General features: G+C 41.9%; 1 protein-coding gene across 1 annotated transcript in view; it reads right to left on the bottom strand.

Moving 5' to 3' along the window:
- B4GALNT3 (beta-1,4-N-acetyl-galactosaminyltransferase 3) overlaps nucleotides 1-15,905 on the bottom strand; it is a 251,193-nt gene that overhangs the window by 111,337 nt on the left and 123,951 nt on the right. The window contains exons 8-11 of the mRNA XM_033951856.1: nucleotides 14,600-14,667; nucleotides 13,292-13,370; nucleotides 8,854-8,920; nucleotides 3,206-3,349 (exon numbers count right to left, since the gene is read on the bottom strand). Of these exons, the coding sequence (XP_033807747.1) occupies nucleotides 3,206-3,349; nucleotides 8,854-8,920; nucleotides 13,292-13,370; nucleotides 14,600-14,667 (358 nt within the window). The remainder of the gene's footprint in view (nucleotides 1-3,205; nucleotides 3,350-8,853; nucleotides 8,921-13,291; nucleotides 13,371-14,599; nucleotides 14,668-15,905) is intronic.

Here is a 15,905-nt window from a genome sequence, read left to right as displayed (position 1 = left end):
AGTTTTCCTAGGTCTTTACCCCATATGGCTGCTTGATATGATAGCAGTTGTTGATGGTGTCTCTTATATTTGCACCCTCTGGCCGGTGGGGAGACAAATTTCATGTGTGTTTATCTCTCCTCCTTTATGCAACCACTGTTAAGGAATTTGTGATTCACTTGTATTTTTTTTCCCAGAAGCTAGTCAAAAAAATGTAGTAACTCAGTCCAATAAAAAAAGCATCACTTTCATAATTTTGGTTATCCTGACCTTTTTTACTCTTCAGTCCTGATTATATCAGACTGATCACTGCTGCTGGGGTTTCCTACTAAAGGCTCCAAATCTCCTTCTATTCTAACTACTATTTTGGAACTTGCTTGGACATCCAGTTAACATAGGAAACGCCAATGATAGGTCAAGTTCAGTATCCTGAGGATAATATGGGACACAAACACCTAGCAGGATCATAAAGAACAAAGTCATCTCTTGTTTACACCTAGTTAAAAGTGGCTCTTCTCAAGTCTTTGTAGCTAAAAATGGATTTCGAACTTTCATAAACCAATTTTTTTTCTCTTGATGTTAGAGTTCAGGTGGTTTTCTATATTGACATCATAGAGTTGTTTTGTGTTTTAATGATAAGAGTGACTGGCATCTCAGAGTTATACTCCCGAGCAATGATGAACCTTCAGGTTAGCTGATCAAAAAAAAAAAAAAAAAAAAAATCCCTTTTTATCAAACTGCGCTAGAGATTTTTAACACGAGCCGGCGCGGTAAATGCTCTGGTGCTCATAGAATTCCTATTATTATGGGAGCACTTATCTCACTGGCCCATGCAAAAAACCTCTAGTGCAACTTGATAAAAAGGGGATAAAGGAGCTTTTGAAAATAGTCCACCCTGGAAGTAAAAATTCCACATCATAAACGTTTTCAAGGTATTTTTCAAGAGGTGGTGTTAAGTGGAGGGAGAGCCACTACAATTTGCATTAAAAATTTTTTTTTTTCAAAACTATTAAAGTTATTGTGGTTGAAAATTGTGTCTGTAAAATACAGCAAATACAGATCGCAATGGATACTTTCCAGTCAGTTTTCATGGGAAGTATGAATATATGTTCTCATTGAGAACTGGGGTAAATCACAGGTAATAATATTCATGGCATTTGCCCATACAATTCTGAAACTTGCCCCTTAGTGACATGGAATAAAAGGGAACTACTAATAATTAATTTATTTACAGAAACAGTAAATGTGGATAGATGTGTGCTTGATTCACTTAATCTTCTGAATAGTACCTGTCTCCTCTGCAGTCACAGATGCTAATCAGTCTCTGGCCTTCTCTTGGCACTTCTCTGATTCTGTCACAGTTCTAATTATTCCTACATGCTCTGAAGTTAGAGAAGCCAGAGAAGAAATATATTTTTAAGAACATAAGAATGGCTGTATTGGGTCAGACCAACGGGTCTTGGACACAAGTACCTGGCAGAAACCCAAATAGTAGCAATATTCCATGCTACCAATACAGGGTAAGCAGTGGCTTCCCCCATGTCTGTCTCAATAGCAGACTATGGACTTTTCCTCCAGGAACCTGTCCAAACCTTTTTTAAAACTCAGCTATACAAACTGCTGTGATTACTTCCCCTGGTAATGAGTTCTAGAGCTTAACTATTTTGAGTGAAAAAATACCCACCCCCCAAGCTGTCTCTTTTCCAAGCTGAAGAGCCCCAACCTCTTTAATGTTTTCTCATATAAGAGGAGCTCCATCCCCTTTATCATTTGGGTCACTCTTCAATGAACCTTTTCTAATTCATTTGTGAGATACAATGACCACAAATGTGTGAAATACTAAAGATGAGATCACACCACAGAGCGATACAGAGACATAATATTCTTAGTCTTATTTACCATCCCTTTTCTAATAATTCTTAACACCATGTTTGCTTTTTTTTGCCACAGCCGTACACTGGTCAGAAGATTTCAGTGTAGTGTCTACAATGACATCCAGATATTTTTCTTGGGTGCTGACTCATAAGGTGGATCCTAGCATAAGGTAACTATGATTTGGGTTATTCTTCCTGATGTGCATCACTTTGCATTTGTCCCCATTACATTTCATCTGCCATTTGGATGCCCAGTACTCCAATTTCCTAAGGTCTTCCTGCAATTTTTAACAGTCCTCATGCAGTGGAGGAAGTGCATGAAGATCTCTCTCATTAATATTCACTGTGGATATCCTGAAAACATGACTGGCAGGGGTGCCTCTAGGACCAGGTTTGGGAATCACTGTTCTAGAGTTATTAGGACAGTTATTGGTAGTACAGTGGTACCTGGATTACGAGCATAATCGGTTCCAGGAGCATGCTTGTAATCCAAAATGCTCGTTTATCAAAGCGAGTTTCCCCATAGGAAATAATGGAAACTCGCTTTGATATGTTCCCCCCCCCACGAGAACCAGCATTGCTCCTCCTGAAGGCCACCCCTACGATCCGGCACCCTCCCCCCCCCGTGATTCGGCACCCCCCCTGCCGCTATTGGGCACCCCCCGCCGCTTCTTACCGTTATCTGAGCCTGGGCACTGGCACCGGCATGTCCTGTGCTTTGGTGCCGGTGCCTGAAGATCTGCCTCCTCTTCTTGCTGGGCCTTGAGCATCTGCGCATGCTCAAGGCCTGCGAATTCACATCGGAGAGAACGTGAACTCGCAGGCCCAGCAAGAAGAGGAGGCAGATCTTCAGGCACCGGCACCAAACCACAGGATATGCCGGTGCCGATGCCCAGGCCCAGAAGATAGTAAGAAGCGGAGGGGGGGTGCCCAATCATGGCGGGGGGTGCCGGATTGCGGGGAGAGGGTGCCAGATCGCGGGGGGGTGGGGGAGGGTGCCAGATCGCGGGGGGGGGGGGGAGGTGCTCGTAAATCGAGCCACGCTCGGTTTCCGAGGCGCCAATTTTGCTAATGTTTTGCTCGTCTTGCAAAACACTCGCAAACCAGTGCACTCGTAAACCGAGGTACCACTGTATAACTATGTACTACTATAATTTTAGCAACGTTAGCAGTTTGAATTAGTAGCAGCTAACAGTTAGTGACATATGTAGCTATCGGTAGTCACTAGTGGACACATGGTTTAAGAAGGGGTATGAGGATTTCAATGAACAATTAATGGTGTATGGAAACAAAAAGGTGAAGAACCCCTGCAATAGAGGTAATGCAATCTAAAGTTAGGGGGACTTTCTTACCTTTATACAATGTGTCACGAGGGTCAGGTCTCAACATTTCAATAGAATAATGTTTGTCTGCAGATTTCACAATGCATGGTCTCTCGTAGCAGGCCATGGTCAGTGGGATATGCTTAATTTCATTCATCTTCAAAAGCTCTTCATCTGAGAAATGGAGGAGAAAAGGTGGCAAAGAGAAGGTGGAGCAGGCAAGTGAAGGTGGCATGACGACAGCGTGGAGAAGGGTTAAGAAAAGTAGAAAGAGAATTGAGAAAAGCAAGAAGAGAAGGGAAACAATGAATAGAAAAGGTTTCTTTGTCAATGTTGATTTCATTCATGCAGACACCAGAAAGTATATGGCTGGCTGCTCGATTACAATGATAATTATGATTGCACAGTTCACTCTTGTTATTCATGTGTTCACGATGTACGATTTGTTTCCAGATATGGCCGAAGAGTGAATTTCAGGTACTTGAAATGCTATTCCATGCGGGAACCTAACCCTATTTTCCCACTGAACACTTTCCTTGATTTTGAGACACAATGCTTATTGCTAGAACCTAACCTCTATTTTCCCATAGACTCAATGTTTCATTATTTGTGATTTCATGGTTCGCAAACATTTTCAGGCACCATGCTACTGTGAATAATGAGAACGGAGTGAATTTGTGTTTTATATTTTTTCATTTTGTTATTTAGCACACTATTTTTCATTGTTAGTTAAAATCAAGATGAATTACAGTAGGTATTTCACTGACATATCACTCAAAGTGTAAGAGCTCTATTTACTAAGTTGAATCTACCCATTGTCACACATTAACGGAATTTCCCCCAAAAAACAGTTTATTAGAAAAGGCAAGATGCAAACAAACCAGCAGATACAGTATTTTCCAATGGTCATCAAACAAAGAACAGCTAACAAATGGAACCGGATAAGACAATCAGAGTCCAGTCCAGACCCTACTGGAACCCCACACACACAACTCCCACCTCTCTCCCCCCCAACCCCCCCTCCAACTAACTATAAGGGCACCACTGGCTTCTGTAACTTATTAACAACTTGAGTTTTGATCAGAAGGGGTAGAGTATCTAAATAAGATGCCCAGACGGACAAGAAAATCTTACTCTGATGTCGAGCTCACAAAGATTCCCACAACATTAAAAGATGGAATTTATTGTGCCATTCCCAAATGGTGGGTAAGGAGTCCTGAAGCCAATGATTCATAATGTACTTCTTCCCCACTATATATCCCTTGCGGATAAGTAAACTATTCCCTGCAGAGAGCCCTCCCAGATGGCCCATGCGCTAACTGGAAAAAGCACAAAAAAATAAAAGCAGGCACTATAAGGCGGTAAGAGGGGCCAAAAGAGACGAGGAAAAAAGAGTCAAGGAGACAAAAAACTTCAAGCCGTTTTTTCGATATATTAAGGGGAAACGACCCGTGAAGGAAGTGGTGGGGCTGTTGGATGACCATAGAATAAAGGGAGTGCTAAAGGAGTACAAAGCCATTGCTGACAAACTAAACACATTTTTTTTTCATCTTTTGCATTTTTTTTTACACAACATACCAGCAGGCCGACAGGCTATACGTAGGAAACGAAGACAAGAAACTGACAGGGTTGATGGTCAGTCAAGTAGAGGTATGCAGGCAGATTGATAGGCTTAAAATCGATGAATCCCCAGGACCGGATAGCATCCATCCGAGGGTAATCAAGGAACTGATAGGAGCTATAGCTGAACTGCTCCAACTAATAGCCAATCTGTTGATCAAATCAGGAAGGATTCCAGAAGACTGGAAAGTGGCGAATGTTACGCCGATCTTCAAGAAAGGTTCGAGGGGAGAACCGGGAAACTACAGACCGGGAAAGATGGTAGAGGTGCTGATAAAGGGTTGCATCATTGATCACCTTGACAGACACGATCTGATGAGGACCAGCCAGCACGGCTTCAGCAAAGGAAGATCTTGCTTGACGAATTTGCTGCACTTCTTTGAGGGAGTAAACAGGCAGATAGACAAGGTTGACCCGATTGACATTGTATATCTGGATTTTCAGAAGGCGTTCGACAAGGTCCCGCATGAACAACTACTTCGAAAAATTGTGAGCCATGGAATTGAGGGTGAAATGCTCACGTGGATTAAAAACTGGTTGGCGGATAAGAAACAGAGAGTGAGGGTAAATGGACAATACTTGGACTGGAAAAGTGTCACGAGTGGAGTGCCGCAGGGTTCGGTGCTTGGATCCGAGCTCTTCAACATATTTATAAATGACCTGGAAATTGGTACGATGAGCGAGGTGATTAAATTTGCAGATGATACAAAGTTATTCAGAGTAGTGACAATGCAGAAGAATTGCGAAGACTTGCAATGTGACATAAACATGCTCGAGAAATGAACCGCAACATGGCAAATGAAGTTTAACGTGGATAAGTGTAAGGTGATGCATATCGGTAAGAAAAATCTTATACACGAATACAGGATGTCTGGTGCAGTACTTGGAGCAACCCCCCAGGAAAGAGACTTGAGAATATTGGTCGACAAGCCAATGAAGCTGTCTGCGAATTGAGCGGCGGCGGCAAAAAGGGCGAACAGAATGCCAGGAATGATTACGAAGGGAATCACAAACAGATTGGAGAAGGTTATCATGCTGCTGTACTGGGACATGATAATACTCGAGAGGGTCCAGAGAAGAGCGACTAAAATGATTAAGGGAGAGGAGGAGTTGCCGTACAGTGAGAGATTACAGAAACTGGGCCTCTTCTCCCTTGAAAAGAGGAGACTGAGAAGGGACTTGATCGAAACATTCAAGATAATAAAGGGAAAAGACATAGTAGATAAAGACAGGTTATTCACCCTCTCCAAGGTAGAGAGAACGAGAGGGCACTCTCTAAAGTTAAAAGGGGATAGATTCCGTATAAACGTAAGGAAGTTCTTCTTCACCCAGAGAGTGGCAGAAAACTGGATCGCTCTTCCGGAGGCTGTTATAGGGGGAAACACCTTCCAGTGATTCAAGACAAAGTTAGACAAGTTCCTGCTGAACCAGAATGTACTCAGATAAGGCTAGACTCAGGGCACTAGTCTTTGACCTAAGGGCCACCGCATGAGTGGATGCTGGACATGATGGACCACTGGTCTGACCCAGCAGCAGCAATTCTTAGATTCTTATCAACCCGGCGGTATTTCAGACAAATAAGGGTAGTGGCACACCCAAAGTGGAAGGCCTGTTTCTGGGAAATATAACCCCTATGAAGAACCCAAAATTGGCATTCCTGGAGCTCTGCACCACCTGGGGGATCTGCTGCACTAGCGGAGACAAAGTCGCCTCCCAAGGCAGCAACCCACGTCCCAAGTCCACAGGGACAAGAGCTGTTGATAGTCTCTCCATGGCTGCAGAGCTACCAGCCGGTGATGATAATGAGAGACTGATTAACATCAAAAAAGAAATCCTGCAACGCGACAAGAAAAGCCAGATGCAGGGACTCCCTGGGCAAGGAAGCAACATAATGGGAGAGTTACCTATAAGCAAAATGATCTGTAACACTCATGGGTTGGGCCCATGTACCTAAGGCTCCGCCCATGGGCGGGCCTTGAAGCGCCTGGGCCAATCAGGCCCTAGGGCCTGCCATTCTGAGGATGGTGGGCCTGCCGGATGGACGGGCTTGGGATCCATCCGTCCGGCAAACTTTTTTTTAAGGTAAGGGGGGTGGGGGGTGTTGCAGGGTCAGCGGGGGAGTCTCGCAGGTTGGTGGGTGGGGGGAGTGTTCGGCAGGCCGATCGTGGGTTTGGGGGGCCAGTCATGGGGGAACTGCATCGGGGCAGGAGGGTTTGGGATACCTCCTACCCGTATCTTAGTGGGGGTGGGGGGTAGGGGGGTCTCCGGGGCAGGAGGGCTTGGGTCCCTCCTGCCCGGATTGAGTCGGGGGGGGTCACTGGGGCAGGAGGGCTTGGTCTTCCGCCTGCCCGAATCGTTGTCAGGTGGGGGGGTGTCGCTGGGGCAGGAGGGGTTGAGCTCCCTTCTGCTAGATCTTGTTTGGGGGGGGTGATGGATCGCAGCAGGAGAGACTGCCTATCTCTCCTGCTGCGATGGTGATCACCCTTCTACCCGAACTGCCCAACCGCGGCAGGAGAGATTGGGCATATCTCCTGCCAGGGGTCGTTCCAGTTCGGGTAGAGGGGTGATCGCCATCACAGCAGGGGAGATGATCCATCTCTCCTGCTGCGATGGTTGCAGCGGGGGGTGGGTAGGTTGCCAGGCCGCTGAGCTGATTGCGGCAGCCGCCATTAGCTCAGCGGTCCCTTTTTCGACACTTATACATGTTTTGACTTGGTTTAAATCAAAATGTATAAGTGCCGACTAGGCAACCTGCCTAAAGTTTTGGTTATACCTGCTGTACGCCTATGTCTAGGTCGGCCCACCTCCCGCCCTTTCCCCTCCTCTAAAAATGCCCCTTTTCGCTCAATGTGTTTAGAGGCAGCGGAAAGACCTTAGCTTGTTTTAGATATGTCTAAAACCAGCTTTGGTTATGAGTACTTGGATGATCAGGCTTTTTGATCGTCCACTTCTTGATTAGGCCACTTCTTGATTAGGCCACTTTTTAGACTTTTTTTTTTTTTTTTTTTTTTATGAGCCCCTTATCCAGGAACAACAAAAAAAAAATGTTACATACTGTTGTTTGATAATGTGCACAACTGACCTTATAACTCATAAATGCTAATTTGTGTGCTAATAACAAATTTGGATGTGCAACTAGAATAAGTGAAGAGAGATAGTGAGGGGCAGCTGAGTGACTGCATTTGTACGTAAGTGAGAGGAGTTTGAATTGTATTTGGAAATGGGTGGGAAACCAATGAAGCGACTTTAGGAGAGGGGAAACTTGAGTGAAGAAGCTCTTCCAGAATATGAGTCGTGCAGATGAATTCTGGATGGATTGGAGATGGCTAAGCAGAAGGCCCGAGACTAGCAAGCTGCAGTATTCTAAGCGCAAGGTGATGAGGGCATGGATAAGTGTTTTGGTAGTGTGCGCAGAGAGGAAGGGTTGGATTTTGGTAATATTATAGAGGAAGAAGCGGCAGGTTTTAGTGATATGTTGTATTTAGGCAGTGAAGGAGAGAGAGGAGTCAAAGATGACCTCGAGACTACGAGCAGACAAAACAGGAAGGATGAGAGTGTTGTCCACAGAGATGGAGAATGAGGGAAGCGGAGAGGTGGGTTTTGGCAGGAAGATGAACAGCTCTGTTTTAGCCATATTCAATTTTAGATAGCGGTGTACCAGTCACTTGGGTTTTTGCAGCCCAAATGCATGACCTTGCATTTCTTAGCATTACATCTTTGCTGCCATTCAGACCATTCTTCAAGCTTCACCAGAATTCTCTGTTTTACACACAGAGCTAGCTAGTCCTCCACTCCCAAACAAATGTTTCTTGGCTACAGAAGCAGTGGAGAATGTGAAGGCAGAAGTCTAAAATTTTCTCTTTTTCTCTGTAGAACTGGTTCCAAAATTATCCCTAGAGCAAATCTGGAGAGTGGTTAGCAAAATCTTTTTAACTATTCTATAGTTTGTACACAAATTTTAAGATCTACTGAAGAGAGTATAATTTGAATTTTCTCTTGGCCTTTTATGGCTCCTACTCTTTTGTACAAGGTTCAAACCCTAAAGTAGAGATGCTTACTGCAGAACAGAGAGATGAACTTGGAATCTATCACTGAGAACTTCATTCCAGGACTTGTCAGTCTCCACTGGAAAATAATTGAATAAAACACATAAGTAAGATAGAAATCAGTTAATCTGTTGAGAAAAGATGGTATTAGTCAAATGAACACTAAAAGAGTAGTTGAGGGTGATAGATTTATAGGGCTAACAAATATTTAATGATAAGACTACAACTTACACCTCTTTTTAACCTCCTTTTTTGGCTGCAGAACTATTAGTGAGGTCCACCATTGTTTCAATTAATCCAAAAACAAAGAAGAAAATAACAGTATTCTAAGAAGAAACATTAATCATAACTAGACACAGCCTTAGAACAAATCAATTATGGCTGAGCTAACCTCAAAACATTGTCAGAAAAATTACAAAATGTAAATAAAGCAAAAGCAAATCCTTGTATAGATCAAGAAAGCCACAACCTAAACAACAGAGAGGATTTACCCACATATGGTCACCACAGCCTATACAAGAATAAAATTTTTTATATTTGAAAATTATTTATTAATAGATACAACCTAAAATACAATTACTGCATGGGTTATATTCATATGAAAGGATTCACTATCGCTAGAAGCAATTGGCCCCATGAAAGTCTAAGGGCTAGATGCACTAAAGTCAATAATCTAAACCTGTTTTCACAGCTTTAGCGACGATTGCTATTACCCATTCCAATGCACAAAACCTTGTGTTTTTTCCCTCAATTGCCCATCTTCAGATATGACCATGCAAATTAGCTAAAACCCCATGCAAAGTAGCCAAGCGATTGATGCACTAACATGCAAAATATCTATCCCATTAAAAAAGAAAAAAAGTCCCCCACCGCCGATGACAGATCTCCCCAATGACCCCTGATGAATGCAGCACCGGGAATACATCCCCATAAAAGAAAATTGGCAGGAAGGATGCCCATTCCCTCCTGCCACCATATGTTCCCTGAATCCCACCCCTTCTCCCCAACCCTCCTCCCTGTACCTTTTCTAGACACTGGGAGCTGGAGGGAAGCATCTAGTGGCAGGAGGGAGTGGGCATTGCTCCTGCCTTTTTGGGGGGGAGGAAGGGGAGGGGATAGGGAATGGTTGGGAAGGGGGGTCAGTGGCACTGGGGCCCAGGACCCAAGTGGGGGCATGGTGTGGGGGTATTTGGCCAGGCAGGAGTAGGCATCCCTCCTGCCATTTTCACTGCCATGGGGGGGGGTGTCATGGTGCTGGTTCATGGCGGGGGTCATTGGGGAGGGCCATCAGTGCGGGGGGGGGGTGTCTTTTTTTATAAGGCATATTGTGCATGTTAACACACACACAACATCTGTGCCATTAAAAAAAAGAAGCCCTAACAGCAGTGACAGGAGGCTGTTGGAGAGAGAGATGGTGGATCTGCTTCCCATGTGTGGTCTTTAACTGCACAAATTGAACATGTGGCACCACAGTCTCTGATCTTACAGACTGTACCTTCTGTGTTGAGGTCTATTTTAAGGGACTTAGGCTTATTATGGCCTGTATATGAATATGTATCTGTAATCTAGAAATTAAAATTCAAGGGTTGGTCCTTAATTGGACAGAATGGCAGCAAAGAGGGATTTGGTTTATAAGCTAGTTAGTTCAAGGCAGCGACTTCAAATCATTTGAGAATTTGTGCGTAGAGTTTCACTTGGAATCCGAACATTTTTTCCAGTGGATGCAGTTGAAGCATTGTCTAGTAAGAACAAGTTATAAGATTAGGATTTATGCTAATATTTCGGGTTCAAGACAGCAAATGCTTGTGCTGTATTGCAACAGTTGTGGGAACATAATTTTGGAGAAAGCATAGATGATGAGATTTGGAGAATTTTAGGGGGTAAAGTATGTAGACTTGTTTCTTCTGCTTCTATTATCCAATCATTATTCTATGTTGTGAATCGGGCATATTGGACACCTTACAAAGTTTCCAAGATGTCTGCAAATAGTTCAGACTTCTGCTGGACTTGTAAGTCAGGTGTAGGCACCTTGTATCCTGCTATTTGGATGTGTTGCTGTTAAAACATTTTGGAATGCAGTTTGGCAACAAATTCAAGATATATTTGAATTTCAAGCTGTGTTAACATTTAACATTATTATTTTGCATTTCATTTTCAGTCCTATGTGATTTCGCTGTACTCGTTGCCAGCCATCACTTTGGTGGTTTATAAAGAGAATTTATTGCAATACTTGGACATCTGGATTAATACATCTAGGGTTTTATCATTTAATAACAAGACTCCTGAGGCAAGCCCTCTTGGGCCGAAACACAATCATGTTGAGTGTGCTTTAAAATAAAAGGATTGAGAACTATCTGGTCTCCTTTGTTGTTGTTTTCATGCCCCTCACTGCTGTGAAGGCAGTTTCTCCTGTTTGTCTTCTTTGTAATAGAATAACCAACACAGGCAAAGACTGAAATTTACTGATTTATGATTTAGCACACTTTTTATCGTGTTAGAATTTGGAGATTACAGTAAAACCTTGGATTGCAAGTAACTTGGTTTGCAAGTGTTTTGCAAGACAAGCAAAACATTTGATTAAATTTTAACTTGATATACAAGCAATGTCTTGCAATACAAGCACATACAGTATACACGCGTCACATCATCACAACTGAGCCGATGGTTCTTCTTCTCTGTATGATGCTGCGGGAGTGTCGTGACTGTTCTAAACAAGCAAAGTCTTGCAATACGAGTACATACAGTATACACACGTCACATCATCACAACTGAGCCGATGGTTCTTCTCTCTCTGAAGCTGCGGGAGTCTAGTGACTGTTCTAAACGAGTGAGGTCTTGCAATACGAACACATACAGTATTTTGTATTAAAGTTTTTGGGTTGTGGAACGAATCGTCTGAGTTTCCATTATTTCTTATGGGGAAATTCGCTTTGATATACGAGTGTTTTGGATTACAAGCAGGGTTTCGGAACAAATTATGTTCGCAAACCAAGGTTTTATTGTATATACAAAGAAGTTGCAAGTCCATTAAAAAGGTTGGGATCTCCTACATACTAGGGCTGGCTGAGCCTGGGCACATCACAGAGGTGGTAAGGAGGGAGGACATCTGGCATTACTACACAGCCAGTAACCAACAGTTAATGGTGCTGTTGGTACATCTTGGCGGTAGGAGGACATTTCTGGGGGAGGGGGGAGAAGGAAGAAGAATTGAAATTTGATTTAGGTTTTTATTAATTGTTTCATTAAGATCTTACTTTAATTGTATATCAAGTGGGAGGGGGATAATATAATTGTTGATGTCTGTAAGTTTCATTGTGCTTGCTTTTGAATATCTATATTTGTGAATCATTTATTGCACAATGCCACTTTTGCACTTCTTCCTATCCCTAATATATCTCTGATTGGAGACTAGCTGTATCATTTCCAAAAATAATCTTAAAATTTGGCTTTTGGGTAATATTGGAAGGCTGATTTAACTTAGCTATAACCTGTCACAACCTTGGACAAACTCTCATGGATTAAAGTCCATGCAAAGTAATCAAGTAAGGCAATAAAGTTGGTTAATTTATTGAGGTTTCAGTTTAAGAGATTTTGCGGCTCATTTCTGTATGATAGCTTCAGATGTTATGGCCAGTCTTAGTAGAGCAGCAAGCCGGTTCCTGGAGTTTCCTAGTGGGTAGTGCAGTCAACCATAGAGATGGGACTCAGGCCCATGCTCCACTCTGACTACTACACTTATGGTGGTATAAGAGCTATTGGTGTGGTATACAGTTGAGTCCAGTAGATTTTGGATGGGTTTTGGAGGGCTCACCATAAAATATAAGGGGGTTATGGTGAGATGTGTACCTGGGCTTTTTTATGTGACGTTCACTAGAGTGCCCCCTAAGGTACCCTACTGCTCTGCAGAGATGTCTGAGTGGCTAGTCTACTAAAAATGATGGCTTTTCCTAAATCTCAATGGCATGTTTTGTGCATTTTTGTTTTGGACATTTATTTTTTTGATAATGGTCAAAAAAGAGAGATGCACTAAGGGCAAACACAACTAGAAATGGTCATTTTTGATTTAAAAAAAAATAAAAAATAGACATTTTGCCGTTTTTAAAATGGCCATTTTCTCAACCTGATTCTTGGACACACTTCCTAAAATGCCTAAACTTGGAGTTAGACGTCATATCAAAAATGCCCCTCCATATTTTTATTTTTTTTAATTTACTCTTGCACAATTTTATATTTTGTATTTACAATAGTTATATAATTTTTATGTAGCATTGGATGTTCATTCTCTTTAATTGTTGTTAATATCATGTATATATTTCATTAATTCACTGTTGTACTACACTTCAAACTGTAAAGGCTATGTAGGATATAAACTCAAATTCAATTTAAATTAAGTTAGTGGCCTTTATGAAGTCATATCCTATATGAAATGGTCCCTACCATTCAGACTTACCGCTACTTCCACATGGTCCATGCCTTCATCATTCTGCTTATGCAGTACCTCAAAATAATATTTACTCAAAGCAGTCAACCTGCATGATAGAGAGAGAGAGAGTTAGAAGACGGATATAAAACAAAGAACACATCATTGAATTAACACAGAAATACATAAAATAATGGTAAATAAAGACTATATGGCCTATCCAGTCTGTCCATCCCTACCATCTACTATCTTCTCCTCTTTCTTGGAGATCCTATGTGCTTGCCCCAGGAGACCTTTTCATGCATCTAGTAACTTTTAAAAAAAAAAAAAAATTAGCTCATATCCTTCCAGTTGTAGTTAAAATGAATTATATTCAGGTACAGTAGATATTTTCCTATACATGTGTCAATGAAGGGTTAAGGGCTCTTTTTATCAAGCAGCGGTAGAGCGTTTTACTGCAGGCCAGCGAAATAAATGCTCTGACACTCATAGGAATTGAATGAGAGTTGGAGCATTTACCTCACCGGTCCTCAGTAAAATCCTCTACCACTGCTTGATTAAAGGAACCCTAAATGATTCTCTGGTTAACAGCCTGCTGTTCTAACCACAAGGCTACTTCATTCTTTACTTTCAACTGAAAGAGGAGACGACTTGCCTCCTGTGCTTTTATGCTGTGGAGGTATTTAAATGTCTATATCATATCTTCCCTTTCCCAACTTTCTTCCTAAGCATATATCTTGAGATCTTTAAGTCTGTCCCCATATACTTTAAAATGAAAACAACTGATGGTTAAGGGGTTGGAGGAGCTTCCGTACAGCCAAAGATTAGAGAAACTGGGCCTCTTCTCCCTTGAACAGAGGAGATTGAGAGGAGACATGATCGAAACATTCAAAGTACTGAAGGGGATAGACTTAGTAGATAAAGACAGGTTGTACACCCTCTCCAAGGTAGGGAGAATGAGAGGGCACTCTCTAAAGTTGAAAGGGGATAGATTCCATACAAACGTAAGGAAGTTCTTCTTCACCCAGAGAGTGGTAGAAAACTGGAATGCTCTTCCGGAGTCTGTCATAGGGGAAAACACCCTCCAGGGATTCAAGACAAAGTTAGACAAGTTCCTGGTGAACAAGAGCATACACTGGTAGGGCTAGTCTCAGATAGGGCACTAGTCTTTGATCAGAGGGTGCCGCGTGAGTAGACTGCTGGGCACTTAAGGACCACTGGTCTGACCCAGCAGCGGCAATTCTTATGTTCTTATTTTTGGGCTTCTACCCTTCATACCTACAGTACATGGTTTTGAAAAGGTACACAAATTTCCTTCCTTTTGGTGTTCCAACTTACCTGATTGGCTTTGAAATCTGGCTCTGAAATTTTCCAAATTCTCCAGGAGCAGACCATTCTTTTCCTGTCTGTGAAAAAATGACATACTTTTGGCAACAGGGTCCATGTTGTTTCAATTACATTCTGGTAGGTTCTATATTTTACTATCACTGGCTTTTACAAAGCTGTGGTAGAGGTTTTTCTGTGGGCTGGCAAGGTAAATGCTCCAATGCTCATAGAATTCAGAGCATTTACCTCACCAGCCTGCAATCAAATGCAAAATGCCATCACTATATTGAATTCTATATATTTTTTCTATTTTTGAAAAACACTTAATCAGAAAAAAATTTTATTTTCTTTTATTATATATAACATACTAACTACTTCAACACCAAAATCCAACTACCTTGCTCAATTCAATAATGGCTTAATTTAAAAAAAAAAATAAAATCTTCCATTTTAACACACACACACACTTTTTAGGCCAATAAATATTTATCCTCCTCATTAGTCTTCTATCTTAATGGGACTGACCTCCATTTGGTTATGACACTATGAGCCTTCATTGGTTGGCACTGGCCATACCCCCACGCTCCAATTTTTATAGTGCACTTAATCCAACTACTGTACTGACAATCTTTGTCCAAGGGACCCAAGTAATAGCTGTGATTCCCTCCCTTTCTGTCAAGTTATATCATATCACCAATCCACAGTTTTGTGATGCTGTCAGGAGCCTGTGCAAGCCTAAGAGAAGAAAGTGTTTTATCATCATTTGGCCTAGAAAGCTGCCTGTTGGTGAAGTGTCTGGAAGACTACTAGGGATGAGGGAGTTTAAGAAAAAGAGAGAGACTACAGTACAGGGAATGAAGGAAGAAAGACTGAGGGAAAGATTGTTGGCAACAGGTGATTTGCAAGAGAGACAGAAACTGCCAGGGATGAGAAAAAAGGGCAAAAGAAGTAAACTACTATACTGGAGAAACAGACAGACTAATGGAGACAGACGAACTTAGAGGACTAAAATAAAGCCTTCTAGCAGGGCCGGATTTAGATGAAAAGAGGCCCTAGGCTATTCCACTTATGAGGCCCTTTCATCTCCCATTTTTAAGTTTGTAAATTACATGAGAGATAATAAAATACATCATTACTGTGATATATATCAATATGTTAAATGAAACATGTTGTTATTGGTACTAACCTTTATAAAAAATGTGACAGATAATAAATAAAAAAAAGTCGAAAACACTTATTTGGACATTTATTCTCAGCACCATATATAATACTTGTAACAATAACTAATCAAACATAACATACAACATTTACAAAGAAA

The sequence above is a fragment of the Geotrypetes seraphini genome, chromosome 7, assembly GCF_902459505.1.
Source record: "Geotrypetes seraphini chromosome 7, aGeoSer1.1, whole genome shotgun sequence".
Lineage (NCBI taxonomy): Eukaryota > Metazoa > Chordata > Amphibia > Gymnophiona > Dermophiidae > Geotrypetes > Geotrypetes seraphini.
Note: the sequence above shows the minus strand (reverse complement) of the source record. Positions and strands in the feature narration are given on the sequence as shown.